At 36.6% G+C, this 21,408-nt stretch overlaps 1 protein-coding gene across 1 annotated transcript in view; it reads left to right on the top strand.

The window, feature by feature from the left end:
- LOC134808489 (uncharacterized) overlaps window positions 1-21,408 on the top strand; it is a 722,781-nt gene that overhangs the window by 523,852 nt on the left and 177,521 nt on the right. The window contains exon 5 of the mRNA XM_063794423.1: window positions 4,023-4,128. Coding sequence (XP_063650493.1) covers window positions 4,023-4,128 — 106 coding nt within the window. The remainder of the gene's footprint in view (window positions 1-4,022; window positions 4,129-21,408) is intronic.

Here is a 21,408-nt window from a genome sequence, read left to right as displayed (position 1 = left end):
CTTTCATGAGATCTGGAGAGTGATTCCGTTTGTGGTATTTATAATCTGTGCTGTTGGTAACCTTGATTTCTCTGTCACCTTTTAAAGGGCTCTAAAAAAAGATTGCATTTTAATAGGTCATTGGACCAACTCAATAACTTCCTGGCAGGTCTGGCTCCTTCTTCAGAAAGGAGAAATGTTGGGAAACCACAGACATTGAAATCTTCATGCCTTTCCATTTATAAAATGGGAAAGATGGGGACTAGCCAACTTTTCAGAACCTAGGATCAAAGTGGTCAGCAATGCTAGGGATTCTTTTTCTTCCACTCATTTAGACCTGGTTCCCAGATACCTCATGTTCCCCTAGGTACCTAACAGGAACTGGGTCACCTTGACACCATGAGTATCCTCCTACATCCATCTATCTATCTATCTATCTATCTATCTATCTATCTATCTATCTATCTATCTATTTTGAGATGGAGTCTCGCTCTGCCGCCCAGGCTGGAGTGCAGTGGTGCGATCTCAGCTCACTGCAACCTCCACATCCCAGGTTCAAGCGATTCTCCCGCCTCAGCCTCCTGAGTAGCTGGGATTACAGGTGCACATCACCATGCCCAGCTAATTTTTGCATTTTTAGTAGAGACGGGGTTTCACCATGTTGGTCATGCTGGTCTCAAACTCATGACCTTGTGATCTACCCACCTCAGCCTCCCAAAGTGCTGGGATTGCAGGCATGAGCCACCGTGCCCAGCCCCTCCTGTATCTTTATCCACCTTCTGTGTGTGTGTGTTTTTTTTTTTCCTCCCTTAGGATTGCTCTTGTGGGGGTTTCCTCATTGTATCCGTAGCTCCACTCTCTAGCACATCATAGCTGGTAGCTGAATCACACAAATGCATATTTATGTGTGTATCTATATCTTTACGTACATTCACCAAACCTTCGTGTTACCACTCAAGATGAAAAAAATAAACTCCACCAGAATACACTTCAATATTTAAAAAGAAAATAACTAAAGCAGTTTATCTTCCCACCTTAACTCACCCAATAGCTTACATGTTTGCTTCACTTCCTGGCAGAGCATAAACTTGTCCTACAGTGCAATCTTTTGTTCTGAGTGGGTCAAAAATTCTTTCCACAGATAAACTTTCCAAATATTATTATGTCCCTTCCAGGGCATGATCATTTTATGAATAAACTGTGTAATGCTTTTGTTACCTTCAACCAACAAAAATGGTTTTACCTGTATTAGGTGATAATATAATCAGTTCCTGTTTTTCAACTCTTTTCCCAATTTTTCTTTCTTAGATTTATTTCTGTCTCCCACTACAAAAAGCTCCCAAAAGTAAAAATATGATTTTTGGATTTTTGCCCCCCCCCCAAAGCTTACAAATTTATAGGGACATTATGTGTCAATTTATGCCAAAGAGGAAAAAATAAAACATTAATATGTCTGAGGCGCTCCTTCATATCTTCACTATACTAACATTTCTGTTTGTCCAATGGATACACATCCTTTTATGATGTTATAAAACAATGAGGAGATGCCATTGTAGAAGATACTTATTGGTCTGTAGGTAGTTGTTTGTATAAATCATCTTAGCAATCATTTATTAAATGGTCCTTATATTTCCAGAGAAGAAAAATAAACAGAAACCAAAGCTTTATATATTGAGAATGCATTAATATATGGAGTTGATTTTCTGTGCTCCCTTTTCTAAAAGTTTCTGTTTCTTTGCTCCGTGTAATGAGTTCAGACTTTTAATTAAAATGGTAGCAATCACCAAGTATTTGTAGTCTCATCAGCCATGATTGATCCTACACTAATATGGAGTCTCCTCCACCCACTCCCAGTGGTTAAAGAAATGAGAAATCAAGCTATTGCTGACAATCTGGGCTTTGCTAGATAGTGAAGTTTCTCTCACATGATACAGTGGAAAAGAAATTTTCTGCATGAAAACAAAAGACCCTAATTCAGCACAAATGTTATTGTAAGTTCTGCTTTTTTATTTTATGGAGATTTAAACAATTTGATTATTTTTATTAAAATGAAGGAAAATGTCAAAATCTCTTCTCCATAAAAGCCCTAATAGTGTGACCACTAAAAGCCCTAATGCTTCTTCAGCATTTGATTTTCTAACTTAGGTTTGAGAGATGTTTAAGACCATTTTCTTTGTTTGTAAAATAGGAATAATAATTTATGCACTAGAATGACCTAGGTGGTTTGACCACTGGGCATCCCAGATTATACTAAAATGTGTGGTGCAGCTAATCAGTACTATGGAAGAATGAGCAGGGGCTGACATAGTAGTAGCCAAGAGGTTTCAAGGAGGGGGAGGTACCTGCGTATCACTGAAGAATGGTAAGATGTGACACTGACATGTTAGGGAGAAACATTCTGAAACCATAAAATAACAATCACCCATAGATGTAGAAGTGTTGAACGTACAATAGATTCCTTCACTAGGGGCAAAATTATTGTTTTGGTGAGAAACATTTTATATCTGAGAGAAACATTTTTAATTTGGTGAGAAACATTTAATATCTGGGAAGCTGAAATTAACTCTGCCTCTACTGGTTTCCTTGGAACATATCAAATATTTCTCCCCAAATTCCATCAGATCAAAGACTATATCAGATATTTCCTTTGAGGCCCACCGAATTGATTGTTTTGTGTTTCTTTGTTTGTTTGTTTTTGTTTTTTGATACGGAGTCTTGCTCTCTTGCCAGGCTGGCATGCAGTATCTCGGCTCACTGTAAACTCCACCTCCTGGGTTTAAGTGATTGTCCTGCCTTAGCCTCCTGAGTAGCTGGGATTACAGGCATCCGCCACCACACCCAGCTAATTTTTGTATTTTTAGTAGAGACAGGTTTTCACCGTGTTGGCCAGGCTGGTCTCAATCTCTTGACCTCGTGATCCTCCTGCCTTGGCCTCCCACAGTGCTGGGATGACAGGCGTGAGCCACCACGCCCAGCCTGAATTGATTTTTAATGGATTCTTATTGGAAAATCTAAGACAAAGATGACTTACAAAGTTGACTCATGGACAAGGTGAAATCCTTGTTGATTCTATTGTTTATAATAAATATGAGAACTACTGAATTCTTATATAGATAATCTGTATGTTGTCTTAAAAAAAAAAAAATAGAAGCCCTAGCTGTTTCCCAGGAAGAAAAAAGATTGAAAGAGAAATGAAGAAAAAGGACATTTTTGCTTCACCCCTTAGCCTGCATTCACTCACCTTGTTGAAAGTTATGTCGTCTGATATTCCTTGGCCCATTCATGGAAATCCTTATAAAGTTTGTTCGTTGGGAACAGAACTTAAGAGAAGTGGCAGGATTGAAATAAGTTGCTATTTCTCTTCTCATGTAGTCATCTGATTCTACCATGTATAAAATGCAAATTTTATGATAAGTACTTTCATCTTTGTTTATATCTTACATCCTTAGAGCCTTGCTAGGACTTTATTCAGCAAAAAGGGCTTTGTATTAGATGAGACTAAGTATGATTAAATTGTATTGTTACTTGAGAGGAATCTGAAACAATTTCATATTTTTCACAATGCGCATCTTTCAAGGGCATGCAATAGGCCATCCTTAAGAGCCCTTTCGACATGCTTGCTCCCCAGTGCAGCTTTTTTTATGGGAGAAGCAACAGCAAACACCTAGATGTATTGTCAGTTTTATCCAAAGGAATTAAAATTTTGCTCCATTTGATGCTTAATATAGAATATAAAGTATGAAATTGGATGCTCAAACCTGCAGTAATGCTATTTTGAGACCCGAGTTAAACCACAAGAGGAAATTCTCAAGTCCTTTTCCCAACCCAAGTCCCTTTCCCAACTGATGCTAATTGGTTTTCATTTTCCATGGTTCATAGAGGAAGCAATTTAATAGGCTAAGGGGTAACTTAAATGTCCCGTGCAAATCCATGTTGCATTTGAAACCATGAGCTAAGATTCTGGCTCTTCTGAACATTGCCTCACTGGAAAGATTGTTGTTGTTGTTTTTTTTAATTTTCTTTTCTTATTTTACCTTTTTCAGACATCTTCTGTAACCAGAAGCACTCCAAGAACAACACTTTCATTCATGGACTTAACAACTACATTAGATCATACCAGCCTGTCACTTCAAAGTCACCAGTGTCAAGGTAAAGAAACTATCTGCCAATTGCAGTTGAAATCCATCAGCTTATGGAATTCTAATGCCAAATTCACTCTATTTATTTTGTCTAGAATATCACAAGCTACTTATTTAAGTCCTACTGTTTCTTCAAAGCCCACATCAAGTCTCACCTTCTCCCAGTCTTTATTCCAGCCCAGCAACCTCTGATGTTTCTCTTAAACTTATTATTTTATTATATTATATTATTACACTGACACATAGACTACTGTATATTTGTTAAATATTTTAATATATGTTCCTTATTTCTCATTATTTCTAAAATATTCATTGACTATAAATTGATCACTATCTCTATCTCATGGACCTCATAGTCTGGTGAGACTTGCAGGTCAGAAATGACCAATAGCAAGGAAGGGAGGTAAGGGCTTGTGTAGGGAGCTGTGGTAACCCAGGAGAGGGGCATTCACAATGGAATGGGGAAGTGAAGCCTTCTGGGAGACATCAAGAGTCTGGAAGAAACAGGAGGGAGCCAAATAAACATGGTAAGGAGGAAGGGCATTTCAAAAGCTAGAACAGAACTAACAGGGGCCTGGAGATGTTTGAAAGTCCAGTGCACATTCAGAGAATGGAAGGCTGTTTGATATGACCACAGTCCAATTAGAAGATGGGGAAATAGTGGGACATGAAGATGGCCAAGCCATTCTAAGTGGTTTGAACCTTTGGGTAATTGAGAGCCCTTGAAGGATTCTAAGCAGGGAAATATTCTATCATAGTTAGATTTTAGAAATATGGTGACAATTGCAGCGTTATGGGATGGTTTAGTAGAGAGCAGTTAGATTGATAGAAAACTACCCCAAGCAGGTAAGGCAAAGTTGCTAAGGACCTGATCTAGGAAGATAGTGGATTCAGGGCAGTTTCAAATAATAAACTGTTTAGCAAACAGGGCTTGCTAAAACGTTGGCAATAAGCAGGAAGTGGGGGATAGGGATTCTTGGATGACTCAGGTTTTTGACTTTTGTAATTTGTCATTGGATCAAAAATGATGCATGAAAATATATAGGAAATAAAGGATGAGGGGTAGAAGGAAAAGTAAAGGAGAATAATAAAGAATAGAAAGGGAGTTTAAAAATGAGTTTAGTTTTAAGTATGTATTTTTGACATCAGTTGTTGATATCTAATAAGACATTAAAAGTCACTCTAAAGAGAGAGGTCTGATTGTAGCTTTATGTGTGTGAACTGAGAAGTGGAGTTTAAAACTATGAGATTGGATAAGATTACCGAGGGAATGTACAGTGAGAAAATCCAAGGACAGAATTCTGAGGAGTGCCATAATTTAAGCTGTGGGTAGAGGAAAAGGAATGGCAGAAGAAAGTGAGGGGTGGCTAGAAAGGTAGGTGGGAAGTTGGATGAAAGCAGGGTCCCAAAATCCAGAGGAAGGAGACTCCAACCAGATGATTGTGTTAGTTTCCCAGGGCTGCCGTAAGTTATCACAGACTTAAAAACCACAGAAATTTATTCTTTAAGAATTCTGGAGACTTGAAGTTCAAAATCAAGTTATGGGTGGGGTCAGCCTCCCTCTACAGGCTCTAGGAAAGACTCCTTCCTTGTCTTTTCCTAGCTTTGCTGGTGGCCCCCGGGAACCCTTGGTGCTTCTTACAGCTGCATCTCTACAATCTTTGTCTCTGTTTTCACATGGCCTTATTCTGTGCATGGGCTCTACATTTTTTTTTTTTTTTTTTTTTTTACAAAGATAGCAGTCTTTGGTCTTAGGATCTACCTTAATTCCAGTAGGATCTAATCTTCATCCTTAATTGATTACCTCTACAAATACCTTATTTCCAAATAAGGTCACATTCTGAGTTTCCAGGTGGATATGAATCTTGTCGGGACGCTATTCAACCCTCTTTGAGAGTTAAGGATTATATCTTATGTCCTTCATAGACCTGTAAGGTCTTTCAGCCTTATCAGAAACCATGACATTTCTCTGGGAATTTCTTAGACCTATCAAAGAGAAAATGAATTTATTGAGGGGGGGCAGGGGCTGTAAAGGAGACAGCAGAGTCAAAGCGTATCCTTTACCAGTTTTATTCCCTAGGACACATTCAGATGCTCCCCCTTTCTGTACTCCACGGGATATGCATTGAACAGTTGTCCTAATATGTTGCTAAGACCTCCCACACTAATGGAAGTAGGCCCAAGAAGGCAAATCAGACGTTGGCCCTTGCAGACTGATTTAGCAAGACAGAGTCAAGAGAATTGTATGGTTTTTGACTTGGGGCCCTAGTGTTCAGATTCCCAAATGATTTCTTCTGAGATTTGGTATCTAGATTATCCTTTTAAAGTAAGTTCCTTTGTGGTTTGCCTTCTGATTATTACATCTGTATATCTATCACTGATTCAGCCAAAACACAGAAGTTGTTTCCCGGTAATATTAAAGTAAGGTCGAATGTATAACTGCCTATACAATCAAAGATGAACTGGTCTCTGAACTGGTAACTCATAAAAGACAAATCCCACAGTACATAGGTAAACATGCACATCCAATCCCAAGTCAAAAAGTGAAGACTTTAAAACTGCCTATATTCTTCAGTTAGGTACTAGATCAGGATTTGGTTTGTAACACATATTGGAAGAAAAGAGAATGAAGAAACTGAACAGTTACATTTTAGCAGAAAGAGCAGAAAAGTGACAGATTTTTGCCACTTAGATAAATATTCAGACTGAGAATCTTTCTTTACCAGCTCATTTGCCACTATCCAATTAAAATCCAACACCAAATATCAGTAGAATAGATCCTAAACTATGATTGAAATCAAGCCATGCTTTCTCTGCATCTGCTCTTCATTAGATGGGCAAAGAGCAATGGTGACCAAAGTATGTGAGCAAACATGAATTTCATGGCTATTGCTCATGTCTGGGCTGGACCTTAAAGACAGCTTTGACTCGATGGTACTGTTACAAAGTTTTTCATGATGTTTCATCTAAAGGGAGTTTACCTGACAAAGGATCATCATCAATATTGTCACTTATCCTCTCCATCCCACCCTTCTCTTGAAAAAAAGTTGCACTGATGTTGTTTATTATAAATAGAGTGGAAAAGCCCATTATAGACCAAACAAAAATGAATTTAGCTATTAAATTCCCAGAGGGAATCATTACATGTCAGTTTCAAAGGCAACACAGCTTTAGCAAATGTAGACTGCACTATATGAACAAAATTATGACAAGTATTTAACTACACTATTTAGAACAGAGATTTCAAAGTTTGGCAAGTAATCTCCCCCTCCCCATACTCAGATACTGCTGACAGCACTTTTCCTAACGAGCATGACATAGGCTCATAATACTTAGGGTAGCAGCCACAGAAAGTCAGAGCTGACATGTTAAATGTGCCATTCCTACTATAGGAACTTAGGTAAGATTGACCCTATTCATGGGGAGAACAGAGTGTTTACAATAGTGTTGTCAGAACTAGGGAAGACACCATGATCCAAACCTTCATTTCCCTTACCTGCCACCGGAATGAAATTCGGTAACCAGGGACGCAGTGTTTTACATAGAGCAGTGCCATTGGATGCTGTTATCCATTATCTTCCTAGCAAATTTGACTTGTCACAGCACTGCTGGTTGAGAACACATAGAGACCCAAGGGATGAGTTACCCAGGGTAATGAAGTTCAGATAATTCTGAAAGGAAAGAAATCCAAAGATAGGCACTGTTTGTGCAGGGCAGAAACAGCCAGGGTGCCGTGCAGTGTGGTTCCATGTACAAGACAAGAGCCTGAGACAAGAAGGACCCATGAGAAGAAGGTGGAATGTTACGCCTTCCAGTGAAACAAATCTTCAGTCAAACCTGCTGTTGAGCTTTTAGTTGATGACAAGTCAGTTTATATGAAAATGAGTTGTTTGCCTGATTGTGTGGGCAACATGTTAGCATAACCTGACAGTGTCTCTGAACCTCTGAGGGATCTGCTTAGTGCAAACCAGCAGTTCACAAACAGCTAATAATATTTAAAATATAATATCTGGTACCAGCTGCCATCTGTCAGTTAAACTTCAGAACACACATACCATAGGCGTGAAGATAAGAAAGGAATGATTGTGACTCTGGATCAAAATGCTCCCAGTTCCTGAAGGTGCATGATTTAACTGTGAATGCCAACTGAGATCCTAACATCGTATACAACCAAAGATGAACTAGTCTCTGAACTGGTAACTCATAAAAGACAAATCCCACAGTACATAGGTAAACATGCAGATCCAATCCAGTTATGTACTATATCAGGATTCGGTTTGTTAAATGTCATGCTATAGAATTGTCTCTTTTATGGAATCATTCATATGTAATGAATGAAGGAGTTAGTTTTTAAATCAATCATGGAATACCATGACATGGTAGTTCCCACTTATGATTCAGAAACACCCAACCATTTGAAAAGATGTTCCGGGAGATTTGCCTTTTTAATAATGGCACCACTTTCGATTTTTATATCAATAAATAATATAATTATTTTGGCATTTTTTAATATTGTAGCTTAGGAGGTCTGACTGTGTATTGTGTATGGGCAATAGTCAATAGTGATCAGGAAAGAGCTTTATAACTCATTCACAGCTCAAACTGTTTATTGCTTTTCTCAGCCTATTAGCCCTCGATGGTTTTAAATGTTATGACTGTTAGTCATAAAGCATGAGTAAATACAGGAAAGCAAGTGGAATTATGATGTTCAAATATAGTTAATGAATAAAGTGGAAAAATGCTAACTATGAACATCTATACACATTTCTATTCACCAAGGTTGTAGTTTTTATTTCTCTGCCAAAAAGAAATCCTTATATAGCACATCTGGAATTTCAAAATAAAATGCTGGATAAAAAACAATTACAGCAATAATGAGAAACATTGATTTCTTATTAGCAATAAAGACTATCTGTTCCTGTACCAATTAGTTACTAAGAATTACCTACAAATGTCATCTTGAAATCTTGAAAGGCCTTTATCTTAACATTTGAAAGGAAAATTATATGTATGTAAGTATGTATGTATGTGTGTGTGTTTATGTGTTCTCTTAACATTTGAAAGGAAGATTGTATGAGTACGTACATATATAAACACACACACACACATATATATATATATATCAATTGGATTTTCAAAGTGTAAAATGCAAACAATTTAAAGAAGAAACACGAAATTATTTCCCCCAATTTTGATCCTTTAACACATTGTTAAATTTCAATATATATTTACATGTACTTTCACCCTAAATTCAAATAAACTGTTCTATGTCATTTGTAAAAAATATAATCTCAAATCACATTTTATATTACAAAATTTATTTAAAGAATATGTATTACTTGTTAATTTAAAAATCTACATATTACGTCTATCACTAAGCAGTTATTAAAATGAGATTTATAATACAACAGTTTGCTAACTATAAAAATAAAATGTTTACTTAAAATTATATCATGTACCGCACAAAAATAACAAACTAATTTTTTAGATTATTTAGATTATTTTCATTATTATATATTAGTAGTAGAGGAATTTCCAACTCAGATCATTTGGAAACACCATCACAGATTATGTATATAGAGAAAAAAATAAAATATTTCATGGAGTAATAGTTGCCCTAAATGACAATGAAAACATTTTCTATTAACAACAATTCACTCAAGGAGCATTTACTGATTCTATTAGGGTGCACTAAAATATTTGAAGAAGAATAAATAATACATGATCAACCATTCAACATTCACAAAACATCTATTTTTGTGATAATCATTCTGTTGGGCTCTGAAGGTATAATATTGAAAAAGGTGGACAACATGCTCACTTTCATTAGATGTATAATTCAGCAAGAGAGACAAATCAACAAAAAATTAAAAATTGTGAAGAAAGCTGTGAAAGAAACTAAATTCATAATAATATAAATATAGTTTCTTAATGTTCTGCATTAGGACTGACCTTCGACATACCACGGAAGGTTTAACTATACTTATGGATAGCACACTGGTAGTTCTGATTTGGGCAATATAAATGTAAAGGTACAGATAACGAAGGTTGTAAGATGAAAGGGAGAGGAGAGTTGAGACGAAATGAAGACAGCTAATCTTTTCATTCAACAAAATCATGGTTAAGAGACATTTGTAGCTACACTGCCCAATGCAGCTACTATTAGCCACATGTGGCTACTTAAATTTAAATTAATTAAAATTAAGTACAATTTCAAATTCTATTTTTCCTAAGTCACACTAGCCAAATTCCAAGTGCTGAATATTCACCTGGAGGTAGGAGCTACCATATTGAAAAGAGGGGATACGCACATTTCCATTATTACAGAGAGTTCTACTGGACAGTGCTGGCCTACAGTGAACAGATAAAGCAGCAAGGATTGAAGAATGCTGTTTGGTGGAAGTGGGATTAGTGATGTAACTGGAATGAGAGAATAGGAGACAGGAAGGTGGCTCAACCATCAATCAAGGCAAAATGTCAATAGTGAAATGATAATCCTCAGTTGAATTATGTTTTTATAAAGCACTATATTTAGAGTCATTGAAATAACCACCATAAGCATTAAAAGTTAGAAATTGTTTCTGTAGGGAAGTCTTGAGGGGAGAGGTGCAGTGGGGCTAGGGAATACTGCCTTTCCTTGTATATCTTTCAGTACCATTTCATTTTTAATTATCTGCATATATCACTGCATTTAAATACATTTTTGAATTTTTGTAAAAAAATTTAAAAATATTTGATAAAATAAATTGACTTAAGTAGGCAGACTATTTCTGGGGGATTTTGTAGTAGTTCATGGGAGAAATAATGGTTTTTCTCTACAGTCAGTAGACAGCCAGATGATCAGTTTAAACAAAGTAGGTGGGAGGACAGTAATGAAAGGGGAGAAAGAATAGGAACACGATTTTTATGGAGCAAAGGGCTTTGATGTAGCCACAGGTTGATAAATAAATTAAATTCAAGGTATTGTCCTACTTGTGTCTAACAATGATTTGAGGAAAAGATGTGTGGTCTTTCTCAGGGCCTTAATTTCAGCCCAAGGAATAGAAAGCTGTTCAGGGGAAGTCCTCGTCTGACCCGTACCCTACCCCTGGTGCACACACTTACCCAGCTAATGAGTAGGACATGACAGACACAGCTGGAGGGTGTGCAACCTCACCAGAGAGTTCTTAGAAAGGACAAGTTAAACAGTCCCATTTGTATGCTAGAGGAATAAACAGTGATGTTCCTATACAGTGTTCCAGTTTCTTCAAAGACATGCAATTAGGAACAAGCAGTAAATATTACATTATCATGTTAATGTTCCAGTTGGCAGGCTCCAGAGATAATAGGGTCTGCCAGAGTACAGGTACGAATGGAAATCAATGTCCTAGAGAAAAATATTAAATGCACAAGTTATCAGATCACTTTTATGGCCAGCTTCATACTTACTGCTCTACTTGTTTCCTACTGGCTGTTGTTTCCCTTTTCCTGCTTATTCTTTGTAATTTCCTCAAAACAATATTTAGATAGGTGAGGAAGGTAGCGTGTAGCCTTTAAGGAAAGCAGGGGAATAAAGCAATTAATGAAATGCTAGATTTTTTTTTCAGAAAAATTAAACATTATGAACTCGTAGCCAAATTTTCTACAGTAAATTAGAAACATAATGCATCTCCTCCACTCCAAATACACAACAATAATATATAAATAGCCAACAAAAACAATATAAATAAACTCAGAAACAAGAGAGGACTCTGGGGACCAGAAACAGAACTGAAACCTAAAATCCATGTGTAAGGCTGAAGTCTCAGATGTGCTGGGCTCTGAGTCTGCAGTGATTGATGATAGTAGGATCTTAGTTCCTGCAGGATACACAAGATTAAAACTGTTTCATGCAGGTCAGGGAAACACTGACCCTTGAAGGTGCTTGAAGTCATTCTGTACTCAGAAGATGGAAGTAATACTAGACCAGCATGAGTCTGCAGCTTTGAGCAAGCTACAGGCCTATCATTGCTGGAAGACAAGAGCAGAGCATAACAAACCAGACAGTGATTAGTAAATGGGACACCAAATTCCACTTCTTAGTGACTGGATCTGTGATATCATCATAATCCACACAATGGAGATAGTCTCACAACGGCCCCAAAATGCCATTATAGCAAACCCACATAATGAGTGGAAATAACTGCACAATCTCTAACCAGGGATGGTAATATCCTCAATACTAACTTATCGTCTTTATCTAGTCTAGAGTTTAACTAGAAGATAGAAAGTAAAAAGACACATACAAAATGTCCTCCCCAAATTACACAAACAGCAAAATTCCAAAATACATTAAAACGTCTAATGTTAAGAAAAACAAACAAATGTAACCATAAGAATATTTCATTTCGGGTGAAATTAATTTTGTGTAGCAGTTTGACGAAGACTTTAATACACAGAGTACTCTGAGAATTAGGTGAAAGAAATATTCTAAGATGATCAAAAGTTTATGAATCAAACAGAGAAATTTAAGAAGAAGAGATGAATATGGGAAGATCTAATTAGAAATCGGGATGAAATAGTATGAAATAGTATATAGTTATTGACTTAAAAGTACTTGATAAGTTGGTTAAACTCTACGTTGCATACATAAGAGTAAGTTAATATTGAAGACATCACTAACAGTGAAGATGAGGAAACAAAAAGATGAAGAATAGGAAGAAGGAATAAAGAGGAAACAAGGGTGGATTAAGGGGCTACAGCATACATCTAATAGGAATTCCAGAAGAAAATAAACTGAGGGAAGTAACACCCAAAGAGATAATAGCTACAATTTTTCTATAATTAAAGAGAATTAAAAAATGTTAACCTTCATAGCAAAAGTACACGTTAAGTACCAATATGAATAAAAATAAATCCACATCAAGGTACATTCTTGTGAAACTATAGGAAAGCAGTGGCAGGGAGAATTCTTTAAAAGTTGCCAGACAGGAAAAGACAGATTACTAATAAAGGGATAACCTTCACACATGAGACAGGTTTTTTATTGGCAATGATAGATGCCAAAATACAGTAAGATAATAGCTCCAAAGTGCAGAAGAAAAATAACTGGCAATGTAGAATTGTATATACAAATGAACTATCGTTAAAGAGCAAAGGCTAAATAATGGCATAAAATAAAAACATACTATGTATATAAACGCTGGGTCCATCCTGCAGACTCTGGTCGAGCGATGGATGAAAGGAGTACGCAGACACAGGTATTTTACCTGACAGCGTGGCTAGGGGACTGCACCACTTAGCACCACCGATGAGAGTGCAGCCACAATAAACCTGAGCCGTTATTTGTTTATTTAGTACAGATTTAATGACAAAGGCTTGGAGCAAACACAATTTGTGGGCAATTAACATTGTCGACCCCCTGAGTAGAGAGCAGTCCTGCATGCGAATGATCAAAGGTTGGTTTCTGGAGACATAACTAAATCAATTTATTTAGATAAGTTTCTTTACATTCCCTTGTTATCTACCCTTTGCCCTTAAGAGAATTTAACTGCCTTCAGCTAAATTCTCTTTCCAAGCTTTTGCAAAACCTCCCAGCCTTCCAAGAAGGTTTTTGTCTTTCCCTATAATTTTTCCCACCACCCTGACCAATCTCCTACATACAAACACAATAACTTACCATCCATAGCCCTCACTAAAAGTACTATTAAAAGATAAAGTTAAGCCAGAAGGAATGTGAAACCAGGGAAACCACATGATAAAAAAAATAGGCAGAAATTGATAAAACAAGTAATTCTAATTAACACACTGTTTCTAAAAAGTAAATTTTTGTAATATGAAGAGAAAAGCTGAAATGTGTTGCTGCAGGGAGAGACATTTAGTTTTAAATATGTAGTTTTAGTATGTAAAGCTCTCTATTGTGATTAGTAGAAAAAGACAAAGGCTGATTAATTGTAGGCCTTGTTACACAAATTTATATTGAAGCAAATCTGCTTAAATATTTAAAAGTAACTACTAAAATAATAGAAAACAGTTTCATTGCATTGAAAACAATTTCAAATTGCACTGAAAAAATGCTGCTACTTTTCACCTTCTGCTGGTTTGGAGACATTGGAATTTTTATCTATTATTTTAGCGACTGGAAATATACACAATGTAAATAAGTGAACAACATGCAAAATGGAGACAAAAGAGGCAAATAAAAAAGGCATCTAAAAGTGTAATATGATGGGATAAATAATTGCAAATATATTAAAAATCCAATAAATAAAAGTGGGTAAATCTCAATATCATAAGAAAATAAAAGATCGGATTGAATTTCCAGCTACATTCTGTTTATAAAACAACATAGAAAGAGCAAAATAAATACGTAAATTAAAAAAAACATGGTCTCATGAACAGCCCACAGTGAGTGTTTCATCAGTGGCAGCACTTCTTTCAATGGTGATTCAGGAACCTAAGCTTTTTTTATCTTGAGTCTCCTTCATCTTCAATACATTACTCCCAATTTCGTTTTGCTTTGGTTCACCAAGTGAGTAGGAAAGAAAGAATGGAGAATTGGGCATGAGAATATTTTTGTGTGTGGACCTGGAAGTCGCATGCATTACTGTCGGTCACATTCCATTGGCTAGAACTCACTTAAGAGCCCTAAGTCATTGACATTAGAAAGGAAGCTATTAAGAAAGGTAGCCACTGGATGCCTAGCAAATGGAGGAAAGGGAAGCACTGTTTTTCTATTCTCAGTATTTCACATCTGACATCCAAGTGTCTGGGTTTTTCTCTCCCATTAAGCAATTCCTCAATTCTCTGTCACACCAACTGGGTGTCCTACAATCTAATTCAATTCATTCTAACGCTGTCCACCTAGAGTTAGCATCAGATCCATCACAAGTTAGAAAGCTCAGTCCCACACAGCTGCCCACCGCTTCAGATGCCAGTTGTAAGTCCTAGGTTGTAACCTGTATTTTTGACCAACTGGCTATAAATCAGGGCTTCCTACAACCCCCTCCTTGGGTTTGGTAATTTGCTAGATTGTCTCACAAAAGTTAGGGAAGTTACTTTACTTGCATTTACCTTTCTAATGCTTCCTTTCTAATGTTTTATTATAAAAGATAAAACTCAAGAACAGCCAGATGGAAGAGATGCCTAGGGCAAAGTATTGGCAAGGGGGTTCCATGCCCTCTCTGGGGTGCCACACTTCCAGCAACCTGGAGCCCCTTCCATTAGGGTTTTTACTGTAGGCTTCATGACATAGGAATGATTTGTGAAATCATTGGCCAATGGTGATTAACTCGGCCTCCAGTTTCTCTCTTCCCTGGAGGTCTGGGGGTGGGGCTGAAAGTTGCAGCCCTCTGATCGCATGGGTGACGTTACACTGGCAACCAGCCCCTCATCCTTAGGAGCTTTCTAAAAGTTACTTCACTAATATAAACTCAGATGTGGTTGAAAGGAACTTGTTATGAGTAACAAAAGATGCTCCTGTCACCGTTATAGCTCCAAAGCTATTTCAGGAGCTGAAGAGTTTGTTATGATTATTGTGGGAATGGTTGACTAAGCCAAAAATTGGTAAAAGAGGTAGGGCATAAGCATTGGGAACTGGTAGTTAGAAAACTGCTATATGATGCTGATAAATGGCAACCTGTGTTACAGAGTGGAAAACATTTAATGAAAGTATTGTTTGCTATTAACGTAATGAACTTCAAGGTTTTAAGGCAGAATATTGCAGTGGTAAGCTGACTGCTGCCAGCTGCCTTTAATGAGATATTATAAGAGAGCTGAAAATTAATTGGCTGAGGTGCAAACTGAATTTATGAAGGATTGAGAGACTCAAAAAAGCACTTGAAGTGTTGGAATGGGTAACAATTTTCAAGTCAATGGTGTGACCATTATGACATAGACTCAAGGAAAAGACCAAACCCAGGACACTATCAGTAAGACATGGCCTCAAGGTAAAGGACATACTAAGATTTTGGCTACTAAAATCCCTTGTGATGACTTCTGAAAAAGGTTCTGCTCTGCCAAAGTGTTCCTAGAAAGATTAAGGGTATGTCCCACAGAAGCTTGATATGCCCAAACTCTCTGTAATTAGGTCTCAAGAGAAGGTGCAAGTCTAAATAGTATTGTGGATGTAGCTTTTAGCCCATGGGATTGAAGAGAATAAAACAAAATAATATGAGATATTTATCCTGACAAAAGTGTCATCCTTCAGCCTGAGTAAAGGAGACTAATAGTAACTAAGATGTAAAAAAAAAAAAAAAGTACTCCTAGACCTCAACTTTCTGCAGGCAGGAAGTAGACTGATAAAACTGCTAAGTTGCTAAGAATGAAACATACTCAATGCCTTCTTCAGAAGTGATTTAAAAAGATGGAAAAAAAAGAGAGGGCACAACCAAGCACCACAGGGAAAATATGGGCTGGAGAGCCATTCCAGTTTCAAACTAGAACCTAGTGAAGATATATTCCCTAGCCTCAAAAAAAAAAAAAAAAAAAAAAAGTACTTGGCCATATTTGTTCAGTAGTATTCAAAATCGCTATAAGCCAGTGACTGCTATGTGTTATTTTCTTTTTGTGAATGGGAGAGTTCATTGCAGTTATTCTTCCCATGTTTCATCATTGCTGGGTGTGTGGGAGGCAGATAACTTGTCTTTTTAGTTCTGGAGTTGCATCCAGACCCAACATCGATAATTAGGTTCTTGCTTTAGAGCCTAATGCTTTGAATGAGTCTTTTGGGGGTATAATAGAAAGGGATTGAGTGAACTTTGTATAAAATGTTATTGTAACTAAGAGCATAGCCTGTGGTAAATTTCATTATTGGTCCCAATATTTCATCCCTCCCTGCAACCACACCCATTGCTAATAGTACACTGCAGTTCTTCCTACTAGAGGCAGCACATATTTCCCCATTCCACCGATTCTGAGCTTGTCCATGTGTCCTGTTTTGGCCATTAGAATGTCAGCAGATGTCACATAATCAAGACTTGAAGTGTTCTAATGAGTTTGGACTTGCTCGCTTTCATTTATGCCTTTGTCCTGGGTAGCCTACTGCTGCCAGAATTATGGCAAATGTGTGAAGCCAACTTCACACAAAGTCTGTATCCAAACTCAGCTGAGCACAGCCAACATCAGCCAAGCTCTAGTCAAACCAAAGGTGTTTAAAATATAAATAATTCTTTTTTGTTGCAACCCACTGATGTTGTGGATTGTCTTAAGCAATATTACTGTGACAATACTTCATTAAAAGACTTTATTTTTTCCTACACAGAAAAATTAATGCTAGACAGTTTATTTTTATTTCAACAGTTTTTGGGGAACAGGTGGTTTTTAGTTCCATGGATAAGTTCTTTAGTGGTGATTTCTGAGATGTTGGTGCACCTGTCACCCAAGCAGTATACACTATAACCAATGTGTAGTCTTTTATTCCTCACCCCTCTCCCACCCTTCCCCCTGAGTACCCAAAGTCCATTGTATCATTCTTAGGCCTTTCCATCCTCATAGCTTAGCTCCCACTTGTAAGTAAAAACATAAAATATTTGGTTTTCCATCCCTGAGTTATTTTCCTTAGAAAAATGGTCTCCAACTCCATCTAGATTGCTGCAGATGCCATTATTTCATTCCCTTTTATGCTGAGTAGTATTCAGTGGTGTATAGATACCACATTTTCTTTATCCACTCATTGGTTGATGGACATTCAGGTTGGTTCCATAGTTTTGCAACTGTGAAATGTGCTGCTATAAACATACGTGTGCAAGTGTTTTTTTCATATGATGACTTCTTTCCCTTAGGTAGATACTCAGTAGTGGGATTGCTGGATCCAATGGTAGTTCTACTTTTAGTTGTTTAAGGAACTCCATACTGTTTTCCATAATGGCTGTACTAGTTTACATTCCCACCAGCAACATAAAAGTGTTCCCTTTTCATCACATCCATGCCAACATCTATTACTTTTCAATTTTTAAATTATGACCATTCTTGCAGGAGTAAGGTGGTATCTCATTGTGGCTTTAATTTGCATTTTCCTGATAATTACTGATGTTGGGCACATTTTCATATGTTTGTTGGCCATTTGTATATCTTCTTTTGAGAATTGTCTATTCATGTCCTTTGCCCACTTTTTGATGGGGTTGTTTTTTTTTCTTGCTGATTTGAGTTTCTTGTAGATTCTGGATATTAGTCCTTCGTCAGGTTCATAATTTTTTAATATTTTCTCCCACTCTGTGGTTTGTCTGTTTACTCTGCTGATTATTTCTGTTGCTCTGCAGAAGGTAGACAGTTTAAAGATGTAAATATGGAACAAAAATGTTTAATATATATGAATAAAAATAGAGAAAAACATTTTTAAGAATTTCTGAAATAAACCAAAAGCACAAAGCATAAAAATGATTAATTTTCCTACATTTAACTTTAACACTTTAACAAAAGACATCGAATATTAAGATAAATTATGAAGGCCAGATTGAAATATTTTCTTATGTTTACCAAAATATTATGCAGAATATATAGAACTAACACAATAAGAAAAAGAGAGCTAGACAAACTAGAAACTAAAGCTAAACAAACTATAGCTAAACTAGAAAAATAGTCGAAGGATATGAACAGGCCATTTACCAAAGAAAAAACTCAAATGACCGATAATCACATGGAAAAATAAAAAAAACTCACTAGTAATCAAGGAAATATGAAATAAAATGATGAGATAGTATGATATTTTAGACTTTCAATATGGCAAAATTTTTAAAAAGACAATACTAAATCTTGATGAGGACATGGTTAAGTATGGTGGGATTTTTAAATGGGCACAACCGCTTTGGAGAATATTTGGCATTGTATAGTGAGAACTAAATCCAACCTGATTCCCTCTTTCCCGTCCTTGTGTCAGACAAGTCTGAGATAAGACATACTTTTCTGCCTCTTTGTGAAACAATACTTAGCTACTTGCTCTAGGAAATATTTGCTCCTGGAAGATAAAGTTGTGAGGCTACAAAAATAACTTACTTATCAAGACTAGTAGCTTGCTCATCAAGGCTTGCTTCAAGAGCCTCACCTCACTGTGCCCACCAATCCAAAGCTTTTATGTCATAAAGGCTACTTAATTCCCTGACATAGAAATTCTATCTTAAAATCACTTAACCCAGGTCATGAAACTCTATAAATAGCTTCTTCTTAATTCACCGTCCTGAGGCACTATTAAGACTTGGCCATGAGAATGTTCTTTCTTATTGCAATGGGCCTAGTAAACTGAGATTTGTTTATCAACAGTAGTTTTTGTTTTTATCTTCTCTTTCGGGGTAGTGTTTTTGTTTTCTTTTCTGGGGATATTTGGGGAAGCAATAGAAGTAAAGGCGAAGATCCATACACTATTTGATTCAGGAATTCATCTTTGAGTATGAAACCTAAAGCAATATAACTCAAACAATGAGTTTAGGCTAATTAGTGAAATGGGAAATTAGTTTGATGAGTCACAACCTACATCTTATTTTTAGAATAAGATAGAATGAACAAGAATGAACAAGAATGAAATGAAAACAGGAAATGAATAGAAAATTTTTATAAAATTGCAAAACAGTAAGAAGTTGTTTTATAAATGTTTGGTTTCAGTATATGTCTAAGTGTGTGTATGTGCATGAGTACACATGTATATTAAGCCACTGCCTTAAAAACTTTTACACATGTGCACAAGAAAACCTGTATATATTCAATGCCGAAGATCTATAATAATAAGCAACTAGAAAACCCCAATGTTCATCAAACAGAATAGATAATACATATTTATGCAGTGAATACTATAGAGCAGCTAAAATGAATAAACTGCAGTTATGTTAAGAAAAAATAGATGAATCTCAAAAACATATGGCATGAAAAAGGAAATTATACAATGATACATATACATATTTATAAATAAGGAAAACTACACTAAATATTTGTTGGGAATTCTATAAGCTAGAACAATATGATGCAAATGTATAGAAGCTACAATAACACACAAAATCAGGGCAGTAGTTTTCTCTGCAGAAGGTGGAAATGAGAATGAGAAAACAAGGGACAAGTTGGAGCAGTGAGAGGAGGGAGAAAAGGAAGAAGGGGAAAGATCAAGGAGGGACAAACAGGGGCTTCGAGTGTCTTGGTATTTTGATTTCTTTAAAAAATCTGAGGCAATAATGGCAAAATGTTAAAACATAATGAAACATAAGGTGGGAATAGCAAACACAGTAACTGTTGTCTATAGCCTAGGCACTGTTCCAAGCCCTTTACACATTTCATTTGCAAAGTTATTCATTAAATATTTTCCCTTTACTTTTCTGTACATTTGAACCACTTCACAATTTAAAAAATAAAAGCAGGGGCAAAATGATAACATATTAAATGTAAATGGTGGATATATTGATGTTCGTTGTAATTTTCTGTATGGCTAAAATCTTTCATTACAAAGACACATTTAAAGAAATCAGTTCTTATGACAGGACTGGTAATTAATTCTTAATCCGTGACCTTAAAATATAGGCAATGCATAAAAGTGTTTATGATGGTCTAGGCACGGATCTCTAGTATTCTCTTTCTTAGCAGATTTCCATTAAAATGTTTGCTGTTGTTTTGTAAAGGATCTGACTGGTCATCCATAGAGATTACAGGGTGTGGCTCTTTTCTGTAGAAGCACAGAAAGTTGCATCAAAGCCATACTGGTCTTAGCCCTGTGCCATCTAGGATTAATTAAGTGTCTCCATTTCCCCCCCCCCCCCTTTCTCCTCCAAATAACTGAAAGGCATATTCAGAAATGATGACAGAAAAGGGCCAAAGTTCCCACACCCTGCTTGAGAAAAAGGCTGGATCTGAAGAAAACAGAAATCAATAACATCACACTGGGTGGGCTGTGGGAAAGAAAAGAATGATCTAGTGTGAAGCTTCATTTGAACAGCCTTTTTTGTGGCCTTTATGTCTGGAATTTCTTCACCAATCTAAGGCTGAGATCTCAACTGGTTTTATTATGAGATGAAAACAGTCAACATCAAAATCGTTCATAAACTTCAGATGAGTTATAACTCAATCACCAGCTCTCTGAGTGGGATGTGCAGCTTCTCTTTGAGTTGGTTGTTTGTGTTGGCTTTCCAGGTGGCTTGGCTCCGCCAAAGATGATCCTCCAGTTGGACCATTATTTCACAGCATTGACCAGTTGTTTGATAAAACTGGCTGAAGTAACCTCTTATTTTGATATCAATAAATACCGCCCAGCTCCCTTCCCAGCTCTGTGCCTTCTCTCCTGGAAGAACCTGGCTACCAGCCCAGTTTTAGATACAAAACTGGAGATACGGATCCAACTCTTTCAGATTCAAATCAACAC

Source organism: Pan troglodytes, chromosome 16, assembly GCF_028858775.2.
Source record: "Pan troglodytes isolate AG18354 chromosome 16, NHGRI_mPanTro3-v2.0_pri, whole genome shotgun sequence".
Lineage (NCBI taxonomy): Eukaryota > Metazoa > Chordata > Mammalia > Primates > Hominidae > Pan > Pan troglodytes.
Note: the sequence above shows the minus strand (reverse complement) of the source record. Positions and strands in the feature narration are given on the sequence as shown.